Source organism: Aptenodytes forsteri, unplaced genomic scaffold, assembly GCF_000699145.1.
Source record: "Aptenodytes forsteri isolate BGI_AS27 unplaced genomic scaffold, ASM69914v1 Scaffold146, whole genome shotgun sequence".
NCBI classification, from domain to species: Eukaryota; Metazoa; Chordata; class Aves; order Sphenisciformes; family Spheniscidae; genus Aptenodytes; species Aptenodytes forsteri.
Genome location: NW_008795128.1, coordinates 6,217,313 through 6,233,330, shown reverse-complemented (window position 1 = coordinate 6,233,330; position 16,018 = coordinate 6,217,313). Strand labels below are relative to the sequence as shown.

The 16,018-nt window shown below is 47.0% G+C and overlaps 1 protein-coding gene and 1 long non-coding RNA gene across 2 annotated transcripts in view; both read right to left on the bottom strand.

Moving 5' to 3' along the window:
* MAPKBP1 (mitogen-activated protein kinase binding protein 1) overlaps window positions 1-271 on the bottom strand; it is a 51,959-nt gene extending 51,688 nt beyond the window's left edge. Inside the window, exon 1 of the mRNA XM_009277610.2 lies at window positions 266-271. Coding sequence (XP_009275885.1) covers window positions 266-271 — 6 coding nt within the window. The remainder of the gene's footprint in view (window positions 1-265) is intronic.
* Window positions 272-768: 497 nt separating this feature from the next.
* LOC103897510 lies at window positions 769-15,473 on the bottom strand. The gene is made up of 3 exons (XR_657494.2): window positions 15,380-15,473; window positions 11,081-11,085; window positions 769-779 (listed from the first exon to the last, which is right to left on the bottom strand). It is a non-coding gene; the product is annotated as an uncharacterized LOC103897510 (long non-coding RNA).
* Window positions 15,474-16,018: the final 545 nt, after the last annotated feature.

The window sequence follows — 16,018 nt, the reverse complement described above, 5'->3', positions numbered from 1 at the left end:
GGGGGACGGGGGGGAAGCAGGGAAGAAGGGGAGGTAAAGGGGCTAAATTTCTGTGCCTGGCCATAACACTAGACAGGACAGAAACTGTTGAGTATACCACAAGAAGTGGCTGGCCAGTTGAGAAGTGAGATATATGATGCCAAAAACTATTGACCCAAGAGACGTATCTGAATAAACAACTTGCTCAGGGGCCTTGCAGAAATCTCTCAGCAAGATGAACTGCAAAAGCAAGCAGTAGTAAACTCCTGGTAAGCAATATAATCACCTCCATCGGGAGCAAAACAGTTGCTGACTGAGAGGGGAGGGAAGGGGAAGAGGCCTCACTTCCCCACTAATCTTGCCCATAGCACATTGCCTTGGTGCCTCAGCCCACCACATCAAGCCTGGGGCAGTCCCGGATACTGGAGCCTTCCCCACTCTCCACAAACACCCTACACACGCAACAGCATTTGTCTCATAGCAGAGAGCAGTAGCCACTGGTAACAGAAAACACACGGCCCTTACTGCTGCCTCCCAAAAGAGTAACTGTTAAGTGAATAAAAGGAAGGGAAAACTGGCTTCAGGTAGAACAGCAATTGCTCTAATGACCTTGTGCCGTCTCTCTCACTTCACCTCTAAAATAGAAATTGTGATTTTTGCCTGTCCCTCTGCTAGTACACACTGCCAGTGCTCAGAGAGTCCCGGCTCCTCCTTCGCTGCGGTGTCAGGGGAGCACCTGACAGGTGCAGGTGCAGGATGCCCCTGCGGTGAAGATTTTTGGATTTTTGCCTGTCCCTCTGCTAGTACACACTGCCAGTGCTCTCGGCTCCCTCCTTCGCTGCGGTGTCAGGGGAGCACCGCAGGATGCCCCTGCTCCACTGTCAGCAGCCCTTCACTCATCACCATCATGCTGGGGCTCGCCCGCAATGCATGCCAGGCTACAGATGTCAGTCAGGGGAAGAAACGCAAGGACAGAGAAGTAGAGGAGTTGGCCTGAAGCAACCAAGCAGAAAGGCAAAAGCTGAGGCATCACAGAAACCCATTGCAGCACCTCACCTACCGACCTCACCAACATTTCAACACAGGCAGTACACACTAACGTGCAGGGCTTTAGCCAGGACTAAGCACACCTCGGTGCCGTGCTGCCCAGGACAAGAGCCATGTCCTTCCAGGCTCCTCTCCGCACCCCCAGCAGCAGGCAGGGCTAGCAGTGCTGCAGGCATGGCTCAGGGTTGGCAGGGACCTATGATGTCTCTGGTACCTCCTCACCTAGCCCGGGCAGCTGACCCTTCCCTTGATCTGACTGGGCTACCCTGCCAGAAGTGGTGTAAATTTTGAAATGGAAGAGAGCAGAAAGGAGGACTGATGCACCAAGACCTTGAGCTCAGAGTCCTTGGCTGAAGCTGTCATGGTCCATTAACATCGCTAGCTTAAAGCGGACACCATCAGAGGGTACCAAAGCTTTAACCTCCAAAGCACCAACTACTCACAAGATATGCCCCCCCCATTAGACTACTCTTCTCCACCCACACCCTACCCAGAAGGCCAAGGCAATAAAGGCACCAAACTTTTTTGATAGTTAAGGCAGACAGCCATGGTTGGAGAGAGAATCTTGTAGAAGAGCAGGGAAAGTGTAAATAAGCAGTTTGTTCAGAACGGGATTGATCTTTCTGCACTTTTTACCCCGGGGAACCAATCTGGAGAGTTTCAAGTCAGAGCTATGCTATATATTCCTGAGGGATTAGTGTAAAGAAGCAGGTGGTTTATGATCCATTAGCAAGTCAGGGGAGGTTAAGCCTCGCAAATCAGAAGATATGAAATAGGAAGTTAGCAGATGTGAAAATCTGTCTAATCCCAAGCCTCCAGCTAATCAGAAAAGCAAAGCAAAACCCCATTATGTTGAGTTGGATAGGGTTAATGGACCAAAATCTTGCTGAGTTATGACAGAGATGAATTGTGCTCAAAATAAGCTTCAAAAAAACAGAAAGAATAAAGGAAAGACATGAAATCCTGGCAAAGACTTTCCTGTGCAGCTCTTAAATTTAAGTTACTGCTTTATTGTGAGGAACTCTGCAGAAAAACAGCACTTCAAAGAAGTGAACACAGTCTGAAAACACAGGAAAGATGCAAAAAACAAACCATGGTCTTCAAACCAGGCAAGAAAACAAACCATTTCCTAGAATAGCATAGTGAACCACAAAGGTCCAGGGCTTTGCCATTATTAACTTATATGACAGACCCTTTGGCCACTTACAATCATGAATTTTAGCTCAGTTGCGCTCCAGAGCAGGCTGTCTGCCGGCAGGCTTCCTCCCTGCTTCCCAGCCCACAGTGAAGGTAAGAGCCACCCAGCTCACATACCAAGGCGAATCGACAAACTGCTCTAAGAGCCACTCTGCTTCTAGTGCCAGAGCAGCCATCACAAACATGGATATTTTAACTGTCTTGAGACACCCCTATATTCAATTCACTGAGTTTGTGAGTTTGACCCATAATTAAAAAACTCTATCTGGAAGGGGCAGGGCGGGGGGAAGAGGGAAGTAAATCACAGTATCTCCTCGCTGGTCAGCATGCGTTGATTTATGCCACAACAAGGTAATTTTAACTCACAGACTCGGTGAAATAAGATTGTATGTGGTTGAGTTGGAAGCTAATAACTAACATAACTTGCTAACTGGTTATGACCTTCTATACCAATAAAGTCATTTAGCCAGGATAAACTAGTCTTCTAAACTTGCTTTCTTAAATTAGCTGCTACCCAACAAAAGCTACCCCCGCTGCTATGCTGTCCCATGCTGACTTTCCACCAACAATCTCCTGTCTGCCATTCACAAGGACAATGAAGACTCCAGCCAACTCCAAGGACACGTTATCCAGCCGGACGGCAGGCTGCAAATCTTACAGCGGGACACAGATGCTGTTCTGGGAGTCAGGAGCACCTGACTTTGAAAACTGTCTCCCTCTCAAAATGCTTGGGAAGGTGTCTAGTCCACTCCATCCTAGGGAGCACATCTCCTCAATGAGCAGAAATCAACCATTTCTAGCACTTTAATCTCTTCTGAGTGTTCAGGGCGGTCTCAATTGCCTGCTCAGACACTCACAGCTCAGCTCAGTGTGGCCCCAGAGCAGTTCCCTCCACCCCACGCAGCCAGCAAGTCGTTCTTCAGCAGAACCTGCAGTGGTTCCCCAAACAAGGTGGCTCAGAGCCCATTAGTACTCTGGGTGTGCTCTGTTTTAGCAAAGGAAATTGGTCTAGCAAAATAAAGGGAATGGAGACACTGAATGGTCAGATTGCTGATCCACCTACTCCACACTGCCCCCAAGTCCAGTAAGGCTACCAAGCCCTTAGGAGTCTCAAAGTATCTACTTTCCATTTATGCTGGCTTTAATCTTACAGCAGTTAAAATAATAAAAATCATTACCATGGAAAATTAATTGCATACAAGAGCATACACCCATCTATCCATCCTCTACCTTTGTCTGCTCCTTTATAAGACTGCATTCAGCATTTTACAGCCAGAGGGATGGAAAGGACACAAGGGAAGAGAGCACTGATGTTTTTATTCCTAGCTTCCAATTGTGGATGTAGGCCAAGCAAACTACTTCAAACCTGCACTTCTATAATGGTCACATCACCTCTTCCACCCACCCCACCCCTTTCCCAAACTGAAGCTTTCAAAACAAGTTCAAGTTCTCAAGACACCTTTGTCTGAAGAGACCTTTTTAAATGATAGTGCCAACATGCAAACTAAGACTAGCTCCAAAAGCACCTCACATGGGACCCACGGAGAGAAACAGTGACCCTGACACACACTAGCTGTTTAGAAGGTAAACATTGTTAGCAGCCTTGTTTCAGCACAAACCCTACCTCCTCTGCAGCTGTAGCCAGCGCTTGATGACCACAGCACCTTTTTAATCCACAAGTATATTCTGATTTCCAAGACGTTTCTATAAACTATTCACTGCTGTATGGATTACTGCCGTACAAACCACCTATCAGCCAGCTGAGATCAAGTGTCCTGTTTGTTTGCATGCTGATTCCTGCAGAGGCTGTTGGCAATGGCATACGTATTTAAAGCTATTATTTCTAGGTCTATGATGCCGCCCCACAACCTCTAAGTACACCTTCCTGATGCAAACAGCTTTTAAAAACAACTTGGCTGTGGAATCTCTCCCAGTTCTCCTCTTTCTTGTGGGACATTCAGGTAACCTCAAACACAAAGGAAGGACAGAATTGGCTCTCACAGCGATGTTAAAGGCTTTTGCAGACAATCTGAGCTCTTTCCATCATGGAGCCCATTTGGGTCAGCCAACAAGAAAGTGGTGAAAGGCTCCTTGCAGAGCTTTCCAAACCTCCATGAAGGCACAGCCCTATCTTATCCTTGCACCATATATGCAGATAAAAAGCTGGTGTTGTTTCAAAGGCAAGGAGAGCGGGAAGGGAGTGTCAGAGCAGTTTCCATGGGCTCCAGTAAGAGGAAAAAACCAAAATATAAAAAGGAAGCAATTTCCCTAAGCTAAATATAGGAGCAGGAATGGAGAGGAATTGGACATCAGTATCACATTTACACGAAGTATCTGACTCACTAAGTCAGCAGCAGTGGGTCACTCCATGCAGCTCCCTCCACCTTTACTTCTGCCTTTTCTCCTACTGGCTTCACTCCTGCTCTTCCAAAAATCCTAGTTCCTGGGCATTTTACTCTTCTCATTGTCCTCTTGTTTCCCTGCACATCCCTCTAGTCTCAGCTGCCTTCCCCCAGCCACCTCCTTCCTCACCCTTCTTCAGCAAGCTAATAAAAAACAGACTTCTGCAAAAGTCAGTTTTCCTCTTTCCTTCCTCTGCAGGCCACACTCCCCTCCATGGGGCATGGGAAAATTAAAAGCCCATGATAGCATTCCTTTCCAAGTTATCCATCAACTCAGCATTGCCCTATCTTGTGGGACACATGACTGGAGGCAGAGTTCATGGGTCAAGTCCTCCTCGCCTAAATGCATGCAGCCTATGCTATAAAGAAGATGCTGTATGGAGGAAAGAAAACTCCATTAAGACATCAAAACAAACGTTAGCTTTCTTTTTTTCCCACAATACATTCCTTTCATGCTGCTGCAAGAATAAATGAAAAGAGCAAACAGTCCTATCCCTTCAAAATCGGTCCATTTCTCAATTTCTGGCCCATACTCTGCCCTCTTCCCCCCACCCAAAGCTATTCAAATGAGAGTGCAATAGCTTCCTACGCACTAAATGCATGAAAAAGAAAAAAGACATTGATAAGAACAAAATCTTTTTTTACACTGCACCGGTTGCCAAGGGAAGCTTGATCAGAGTGAAGCAGTGTCTACAAAAGCTGGTGTTAATTTTCTATGTGGCAACTCTTCCTGCCAAAAAGCTTCTTTAATTCACAGCCAGTACTGGGAGTGGGTTAACAACGATGAGAGAGGATGTGCACGCTGACTATGTAACTGAATAGGTATTTTCATGCAAGCTATATTAATTAAATGCATGCTGAGAAGAAAGATGTATCTGTTGAGAGGTTAAGATTTGGGTGGCGCTGCCTGAGCAGAAAAGCCTTCCGAGCTCCCTGCACCAATCCATGACCAAGAAGATTGGAAAAGTGGGAGCCTGAGAAATGCAGTTAAATTCACGCTTCAGAAACCAACACAGGCTAATGAAAAGCCACGAATACTGAACAAGAAACCCACTGTGAAAAAGAAAGTGAGCGATACATTTAGAGTGTCACTAGACTAATAGTGTAGGAATTTCTGATTGCCAACCAGGGACATGTTTGTTCTGTTTAAAAGGCTGTGTGGCACCCCAAATCTGCAGGAGTGGGAGCTCAAACACACCACAGAACAGGCTCTGCTCCAAAAACCACATGAAGAACGAAGCCAAACTCAAGTCCAGTATCTTGCCTCCAAAAGCCCAGGCCTATGGAATAACAGGGCAGATTTTAAGATACTTGTCCAGACTATTCTCCCAGCCTCCAGAAATCTGACATTCAGAGATATCTTAAGCCAGTGGGCACCCACAGACAAGAAGAGGGAGAGCAGCATAGTAAATTGAGCCTACAAGAAGGCAGAGCAGAACTGACAAGAAGGATTTGTAGGGATAATCCCCAAAGGGACAAGGGCAGCCTCTGCTCCCACCGCCATTTCAGCCTACTGAATTCACATCGCCCATTGCATTGACTGATAGGGTAGTCAATGTCCAGTACAAGAGAACACAAGATGAAGGAGCCCAACAGCTTCTTTCTCTGTCTCTGCCCAGTGTTATTTGCTTTGCATAACCACAGGATAGTGCTCTTATTACTCTCCTCAGCTGAGGTAGGGTACCACCAGTGACAGCTCGTTTCCCATTCAACCTTCAATGGACTGAGAGAGAAAAGCAAGCCATGCAAGAGAACAAATACTATATCCCCAAATATGGGGGCCTCAAAACGCCCACCATCCCTGCAAAAAACACCACCAGAGCCTATGTGATCTGATAACATCCAGAAAAACAGGCAACTTGCTTGCCCCACCACCTGGCGAGGATGCTGCCATCTTCATGATCTGCTGCTGCCAGTGTGGTCTGTGCCTGTCTACACGTACAGGCTCTGCTGCAGAGGAGGAAACAGGGCTGAGTGCCCAAGAAGCTCCTCCTCAGCTCCTGCCCTGCACAGAACCAACACAAACTCCTGCTGTGCATGGCCAACAGCTTCCACCAGCAGCTCTCAACAGCCCCTTTACACCTGCCAGACTATATCTTTAAAACAACCAGCCGCATCTCTGACCTCAAGCTGCAGATGGCAGAGAACAGATGCACAGATCTGAAAAGACACCCAAAACACTTTAAAAAGACTTTAAAAAACCCAACACATAAATGGATTAAAAGATCCAATAAGAAGCAGAGATTGTGACTGTACACTGACCAATCCAGGTCTCTCTTCTTACATACACATAGACACCACTGAAGTTTCAGCTTTGCCAGGAACACAGAGGAGAAACTCTGCAGGAGTCCTCCTGCCTGCCTTGTACCAGACCGAAGGTGCTGCCTGCCCATAAGGACTGGCTGCAGTGATTTCTAGCGGGTCCAGCTGATCTTACTGCAACGTATCCTCGCCACCCTGGAACTACCACACACGGAAAACTCCACCTTAGCATGGAAACCTCCAACGCTAGGTTATTTCAAGGTCTCTTTTTAAGGAGGCAGAGCAGAAGAGAAGGAGGAGGAGTTTTAAAACTGGTGACCTTTCTGACACTGGGCAAACATAAGGCAGAGTGATGATTCAGGAAAACAAACTCAGACTCCATGCTTCGCACGAAATGGATGCAGGGACAAAAGACAGCCCGAGTCCTGTCTCCCGCCAGGTAAGTTGTACGCAAGTCCACAGCAGCCACGTTGGAGCCAGAGACGCAGCGGTAGCACCCTCAGGAGAATGATGGCTTTTCACAGAGCTGCACAATAAGGAGGCACCTTTTCTGGGAGGCAAAGAGCTAAGCCAGACAGAGATTGTGAAAGACCTGGGCAAGAAGAGTGTGTGGGAAAAGCAGAGGGGAGAAACGGGCTTAGAGGAAAACCACGGAATTTAAACCAGCTTACCAACTGGGAATCATTACAGTTGCAAGGAAGATGAAAATTATTCCAGTTAATTGTTATGGCTCATGGCTGCCTAGTCACCAGTGATTCAGCAGGAACTTCACCTTCAAAACATCCCAATTCCCTTTGACACTCCAAAGCCAGGAAAGGAAAAAAAACCTCATGGATGAGAAACCAGAGATAAAACCCTGTTCCAGCAGAACTGGGGATAGGCCATCTCCCCTGCCTTGCAGAATATCCCATCTCTCCTCCAGCCTGCAGCAAAGCCACACAAAGCGGCAGCTGCACATACACACGCTGAATTGCCTGTCAGCTTGCATGTCTGACAAGCTTCAAAGGACGTAAGGCACTGATGACAAACGCATGTGCACACACACACATATATATGTGTGTATGTAGGTATATATACAGACACATGCATACATATGGCTCATGGCGGACTATAACACACACACACACAGTCTCCACATTTCTCGCTCCCTCTCTCTCTCCAAAACCACTCATTTCCCTAGGGGCAGGGAAGCAATGCCAGCAACACACCTACATGAAGCATTAAATCAACTGGGCTGGGAGTAGGAGTTGCGGAGCTGCGTTTTATTTCAGCACCCTTGGCAAACACCCACTGAACACTGCAAATGAGCAGCAGCCCCGGGGGCTAGAGCAATGGGCAACTGATGATAGGAAGGCTGGAGGAATAAAAGGATCACTGAGTTCATGACAAGAAAATGTGCTGATCAGTCAGACAGGAGAGACTGAGAAGCAGTAGAAAATGGAGCCTTGAGCAGAACCTGGCTGGTCCCAGGTGCGACCAAGAAGGATGAAACAAACAGCCAAAACATGGCTGAAAACCTGAACAGCTTTGCATCAAGGCAGGGAATGCAACTTTTTCCAGGGTGGGTGCTACAGAATCACAGCATAGTATGTCAATTCTTGGGAAAGCACTTGTCTCCATATGCTGAGGTCTCCTCCCAAAGTTACAGCTGTCACAGGCATATCAACAAGTAGAAGAGAACAACCCTCCGTCCTGACAGACCAGCCAAGACACCTGCTTCGGGGATCTCTTGCTCCCCAGTTGTGCTCCACCCCTCCGCTTGCTCGCAAGAGCCAGTCCCTCTTCAATCAGCGTCTGGCTGACAGCCCCAGATTTGCCATTCTCAGCAAAAGGCTGTAAGCTTTGTACTGAGTCTGAACGGCCTCAGGCTTCCTGGGCTTGCTCGCTCTGAACTTCTCTTGACCTGCCTGTAGCTGTTTTACTTGGTTGAGCTGTGACAGCAATTTCTCTAACTGACCAGGTGTCTATGGCTAATTTGTTTTACTACTGTTTATCTTTGTGTGATACAACCATAGTTTTATATAAATAACAGTAACAAGCAGTTATTTTATGTAGACTGAGATATTTACAACATGACAACATAGTGGAGAGAAATGCTTGGCAGCAGAGACCCCACGGTTGTGAACATCTCACCCACAGTCCGTTAAAGAAATACAGACCTGGAGCTGAACAAAACAGGTTTTAGGGGTAACAAAGAAAACAAAGAGATAATATCCAACATGCATGAAAGACACCATACACAGTGAATTCAGAAATATCGTGGAGCTGCAGACCAACAAAGAAAGGAAGGTGTGAAAGTGTGTTAGCAAACATACAAAAAGTGACCCAGGTGGACCCTGGAGTGAGGAATAATCCAGCAACATCCACATCATACTTCTCCCAGTGAAGGGCTACAAAGGCTGAAGATTTAAGGTGTTACTCCCCAACAACTGACTTTAAGATCCAGAGGAGCAACACAAGGGTGAGCATAACACCAGGAAAAATTAATAGAAATGAAGAAAAGTGTTACAGTTTTAGTTGCATTATCACAATTATTGAGACTTTTTCTATATAGAAGTATTCTAATGCATTATTATTCTTTTTCTGTAACAGTGCTAGAGTAAAATAATTCTTGAATTAGAGTGTTAAGAATTCAGTTATACTAACAATAAATTCTTGCCCTTTTTTATTTATACACATAAACAGCCCATATATATAAGGGGTGCTTCCTCTTTGCCCACAAACAACACTGAGTGTAACAAAGCCCAAGGGGAGTCCCTCAGAGAAAAGAAAACGCACCGATCTAGGGGAAGAGGAAGCAATGAAAGGCAAGTTGAAGAAAAAAAAAGAAAAAAAGATTTAAAAACCCCAGGCAAATAGCAGTTCAGAGGGAAAGGCAGGAAAGATAGAGATAAAGAGAAGCAAAGTTTACAATAAAATTCCTGCAGAATAATCAAATCTGCCATCAAGCGCTGAGCAAATTCAGCTCTCCAGACCAACAATATAACAAGAGAAGAAGGGAGCTCTCTCTGAAGGCACGCTGCTGGGAGCAAGTACCTCCCTGCAGAGATTCGCAGACCCAGCTGGGCTTACACGGGAACATCTGGCTCTACACTTCAGGTCTACACCAACTTCTCTGCAAGAGCAGTTCCCACCACGTCACAAAGCCTCAAAAACTGAGTAAGTGTCTTCCTTTAAAATCAAGTCCCAAAGGAAAAACATATCCCACTTGCAAGCAACTGGCCAACACCTCCGTTTCCAGCAGCAAGTGCAGCCAGATTATTCCCTCATTGTGCCTGAGCAGCTTGGGAGCAGGGAGAAAGATCTATACATCAAACTAATCATCTGGGGCAGATGAACATGACAGCTCATGGCAGATGCCTCAGGGCTTTAATTGTTTTACCATGAGCAAGCAGTGTAGTCAATATTAAAATGGCATCAATCAAAGGAACAAAACAAAAAGTAATACAAGTTAACTCTCTCCCTTTCTCATCTAACTAACCTTCAGAAAGAAGCAGACTGAGGCAGGTCTGTCTCCCAGCCCCCTCACCACCACCATCTCCCTGGGGAGGATGGTCACACGGAGGGTAAGGCACTCGGCAGGCGATGGGCCTCCGGTGCCCATCGACCCGGCGTTGATCTCTCCTGTGTTCCAGAGCAGACGGCAAAAGCCCCCACTGCGGCAGAGAAACTGGAGCAGCTTTTCCTCTTGAACGCTTTGGTAAGCATAATCCCCACCATATCTCTGTAAGAGTGTCAGAGACAAAAAAAACCCAAACCGGCTTCTTCAAAAGCATGGAGTTAAAGAATCACCCACTCCAAACTGTCAGTTGTTTTCAGCTCCTCTAGGCATGGCAAAGCTCACAGCTGCCTCGGGCAGCAGGCTGCCAGGGCCAGCAAAAAGGCAATAAAGCCTCCTGCCAGCCCTGCCTATTCGGAGCCCTACGAGGTCAGGCTGGTGGATGCTGAAAGAACGGGCAGGGGGGAGCCTGCTTCTCCCCCCAGCTGCTGTCGGTGCCACAACCCACAGGAAGCCTGCCACAGCCCCCAGGCCCAAACGCCCAGAGCTCTTGCCGGCTCCCTGCCCCAGCCCTGCTGCTTCTCAGAGCAGGAACAGGTCAGACATTGCCGGACTGGCAAAATTCAATTCTGCCTATATTATCTTTTTAGGAGCCTTGTGACAGCTCTGGCTTTAATGGAAGATGAGCATTTACCTCTGCTTTTCCTGTATCTCAGCACAATATAGAGCATTTTAAATGCACTAAAATTCTTCTTCAGAGAAGTTAATGAGCATCAGTTGTCAGGAGATCTGAAAAGACAGCTTTCCTGGAAGGAGAAGCAATCATGATAAAACCCAGTTTTGCTTTCTCATATATCTACATCTCTTGTCACAGACAAACGTGGTCAGGTTAGAGTCCAAGACTAAGAAGCATTAGGTCAGCGTTGCAAAAGCATAGCAAATGACACCAAAGGCAAGGAAGTGGCTGGTATCAGCTCTGTCGATCCCTGGTATCAGCTCTGTCGATCCTTGACTGCCAGCCAAAAGAACCAGGTTCAGGTGTACAACAGGCCAGTGCACGTGTGCACACGTTGCAGGGCATGGCTTCCAGCGCAGGGCACGGCTTCCAGCGCTAGCCCAGCAGGGAGGGCCAAGTCCTACAGCTGGTTCCTAAGCAACAGGCAGGGCACTTCTGGGCATACTTACAATAAAAAAAATACACTGCTTCTTGGTGCTTCTTAGCTATCCTAACACGATGCTCTCACCTTTAACTTGTTGCCTTTCTGACACCAGCTGAAACCTGAGACCATCTACAGTGCCAGATTTTCCAGGAAGAGGAAAAGGACCGACTCCCTGTTGTTCACACCTGGTGATGGGATATATCCTTTGGACTGTATGTACTTCTTTTAAGTTAAACTCTGCAATTTGTGTCAAGGTTGCCAGGAGACACAGTGCCTGTTTTGAGATTCTTAGAAAGGGTGGAGCTCAGCTGAGGCGGCTGGTATCTCATTTTCATCCCATACTTTGCTATTCAGTCTCCATTCCCCCCCCTCGCTCTTATGCAAGCTCAGGACTTGGCTCACGAGCAAGTCGTGTTGCCGCACCAAGAGGCTGGTTGCTAGGAGGTATAACTGCTGGAGAGATACAGAGCAGGTAGAGGAGAGAGCAGGTCACTACCTGCAGGTACACAGGCTTTCAGACACTCCTGCTCAATGCCATTCCCCCTCCTTTCTCAGGCAATGGGGCAAACCCCAGGGGGTTGCAGAGCTTCAAGCTGAGAAAAGGCCTACATGTTGAAAAGGCTACATGCTGAGAAAAGGCTGTGGATGTTGCCTACCTAGACTTTAGTAAAGCCTTTGACACCATTTCCCACAGCATCCTCCTGGAGAAACTGGCTGCTCATGGCTTGGACAGGCATACTCTTCACTGGGTAAAACCTGACTGGATGGCAAGGCCCAAAGAGTTTTGGTGAATGGAGTTTAAATCCAGTTGGCGGCCAGTCACAAGTGGTGTTCCCCAGGGCTCAGTATTGGGGCCAGTTCTGTTTAATATCTTTATCAATGATCTAGATGAGGGGATCGAGTGCACACTCAGTAAGTTTGCAGATGACACCAAGTTGGGTGAGAGTGTTGATCTGCTTGAGGGTAGAAACACCCTGCAGAGGGACCTGGACAGGCTGGATCGATGGGCCCAGGCCAATTGTATGAGGTTCAACAAGGCCAAGTGCCGGGTCCTGCACTTGGGCCACAACAACCCCATGCAACGCTACAGTCTTGGGGAAGAGTGGCTGGAAAGCTGCCTGTCAGAAAAGGACCTGGGGGTGGTGGTTGACAGCCGGCTGAACATGAGCCGGCAGTGTGCCCAGGTGGCCAAGAAAGCCAACAGCATCCTGGCCTGTATCAGAACTAGTGTGGCCAGCAGGAGTAGGGAAGCTATTTTCCCTCTGTACTCAGCACTGGTGAAGCTGCACCTCGAATACTGTGTTCAGTTTTGGGCCCCTCACTACAAGAAAGATGTTGAGGTGCTGGAGCGTGTCCAAAGAAGGGCAACGAAGCTGGTGAAGGGTCTAGAGCTCAAGTCTTATGAGGAGCGGCTGAGGGAACTGAGGTTGTTTAGCCTGGAGAGAAGGAGGCTGAGGGGAGACCTTACTGCTCTCTACAACTACCTGAAAGGAGGTGGGTGTCAGTCTCTTCTCCCAAGTAACAAGCAATAAGACAAGAGGAAATGGCCTCAAGTTGCACCAGGGGAGGTTTAGATTGGGTCTTAGGAAAAATTTCTTCACCGAAAGGGTTGTCAAGCATTGGAACAGGCTGCCCAGGGAAGGGGGGGGGGCACCATCCCTGGAGGTATTTATAAGACGTGTAGATGTGGTGCTTAGGGACGTGGTCTAGTGGTGGACTTAGCAGTGCTAGGTTAACAGTTGGACTTGATGATCTTAAAGATTTTTTCCAACCTAAACAATTCGATGATTCTATGTTCCAAAATAGCCAAGGCAGCATGAGCGTTGCAACCACTCCTCTTCCCTATTCCACTAGCATGCGGTAGCTTTCCAAACCTGTCAAAGCTTCCCACTTGCAGAGCTCTACCAGAGTGTTTAGCTGTTATTAAAAAAAAACAGACATGCTTGTTCTCTCACTTCAATTTCTTTGCACATAAACTGCATATGACCCTCATCACAGGACTGCTTTTTTTTTTTTTAAATAGTGACTTCCCTTTAGTTCACATGCTGGTTAATGAGATCAAAGCACAAAGTAACAAACTAACCATCTACATGGGATTATTTCTAGCTTACCTCCCAATTTAAAAAGCAAATTGGTACAATTGGCACAGTGAAAGACTGAGGACAGTCAGCATTTCTCTTAATAAGGCAGGTTAAAGTCAGATATGACCAATATAATTAAAACAGCAACTGTTGTAGCTATTCTGACAGGCACGATAACACTCTCCCATTGAGGAAACTGGAGTATTTGCCCTGGAACTAGGATGGAAGCAGTAACAAGCATGTACTATATAGCTCTCCTTAATATGGTTTGTCAGGCAACCCAAACAGCAGCAAACTCACAGGACTCCTCCAAGAAGCCCTACCTTTCCCTGCTTGCAGCCTCAGGAATCCAGCACAGGGAACCTTCAAGGGCAGTTAAGTGCTTTTTCTTTGTCACAAGAATTCTAATTGCAGCCTTGCAAAGATAAAAGCATTTCCATTTCCCTGCTCTCACTTTCTTCATCACTAACATTTTTGGCAACAGCAAGAATCCACACTCTAACATAAACTTTCTTGAGGGCTCAGCTAATACTTCTGGCCCCCCAACACACACTGCACAGGCAGTGACTGGACCTGCCACACCAGTTGTGTGAGGCAGTGTGGGACTGAAGCTACCTAACTAGACTTGCCCTACCCACACTACCGAACTTTATTTACAGCTCACTCACACCACTGCAGCATCACACACAGAAAGAAACCCCCTCTCCAGGATTTCCATCACTGGAGGTGACAGCACATTCACGCTGCCTGCACACACACTGCAGGCAAGGAGCCTTCCTTGGCCCACAGGAAAGGTCCTTCAATTCATTCTTACACTAAAAACCATCCCCAACTTCACTGCCAGTTAAGCACAAGAGTTGCTTATAGTTAACACAATTGTGTGCCATGCTGTGGTACTGAAGGGTCAGAGTTCAAAGGTATATGGTATCGAAGAAGAGAGGGGTGGAACAAGAAAAGCTTTTACTTATTTCTTTGAAATAATCAAAGAAATTGCATGTAAAAACACTCCGATGTTCAAAAAAATGCAAAACGCACCACTGAAGAGATGCGTATGCAACCTCCATCCAATTTCCTTCTACAAAACCATTCTGAGAGCATTTCTTTCCAGCACCGCCCCATTCTGCTCTCCTCTCTCTATCAAGAACCAGGCTTGCTCAGCACTGGGAACAGGTACAAAGGACACAGAGGCAGTGGTGTTGGCAGCATCTGGTGTTCTTTGCCTTAATCACGTCCTTAACTTTCTGTGCATACACCTACAACAACGTCACCTGAGCTCATGTCCCATGTGTAGAACCAGCTGTGGAACGTTCAGCAGGAGCAGCACACTGCAGAGGCTCTTAAGAAGCAGCACAACCTGTCTTTGTAGACTCTACCACCTTGAGGGCTGACTAGTATGTGATGTTGGGAGAAGAGTGTCCAAACTAGCAAGGATAAGGATTGCTGTACAAGACAGCAGTTTTTAAGTCATCTGTTTAATACCCAGCTCCTATTATCTACAACTCCATAAGGGAGAAAATAGGAAACTGTTACTCTTATTTTGAGAAAAAGGTGCAAGCTGGGAGAAGCAAAGTGATTTTCTCTACCATCCAGTCCCGTGGCAGACCAAAAATAGAGGAAAAAAGTCTCAGTTCTCCATGCCCTACAATACATTGCCTCTTCCCCATTGCTGGCTTTTTTCAGAAAAGTCTTCCTATCCTTCAGACAAACTCTCACTATCATCCCAAATACAGAACAACATACAGAACAACATACCTCTGGTGAGACCCCAGCTGGAGTACTGCATGCACCTCTGGAGTCCTCAGCACAAGAAAGACATGGACCTGTTGGAGCGGGTCCAGAGGAGGGCCACAAAAATGATCAGAGGGATGGAACACCTCTCCTGTGAGGAAAGGCCAAGAGAGTTGGGGTTCTTCAGCCTGGAGAAGAGAAGGCTCTGGGGAGACCTTATTGCAGCCTTTCAATACTTAACGGGGGCTTATAGAAAAGACGGCGGCAAACTTTTTAGTAGGGCCTGTTGCAATAGGACAAAGGGTAATGGTTTTAAACTAAAAGAGCGTAGATTTAGACTAGATATAAGGAAGAAACTTTTTACGATGAGGGTGGTGAAACACTGGAACAGGTTGCCCAGAGAGGTGGTAGATGCCCCATCCCTGGAAACATTCAAGGTCAGGTTGGACGGGGCTCTGAGCAACCTGATCTAGTTGAAGACATCCCTGCTCATTGCAGGGGGGGTTGGACTAGAGGACCTTTCGAGATCCCTTCCAACCCAAACTATTTTATGATTTTTGTGCCCCCAACCCTGTAATTTTGAAGGTGAGGAGGGGAAGGAGGAATAGAGTTATCAGCTCATCTCTGAACTGAACCCAGTTTTCTGCTCAACTCAAAGCAGGG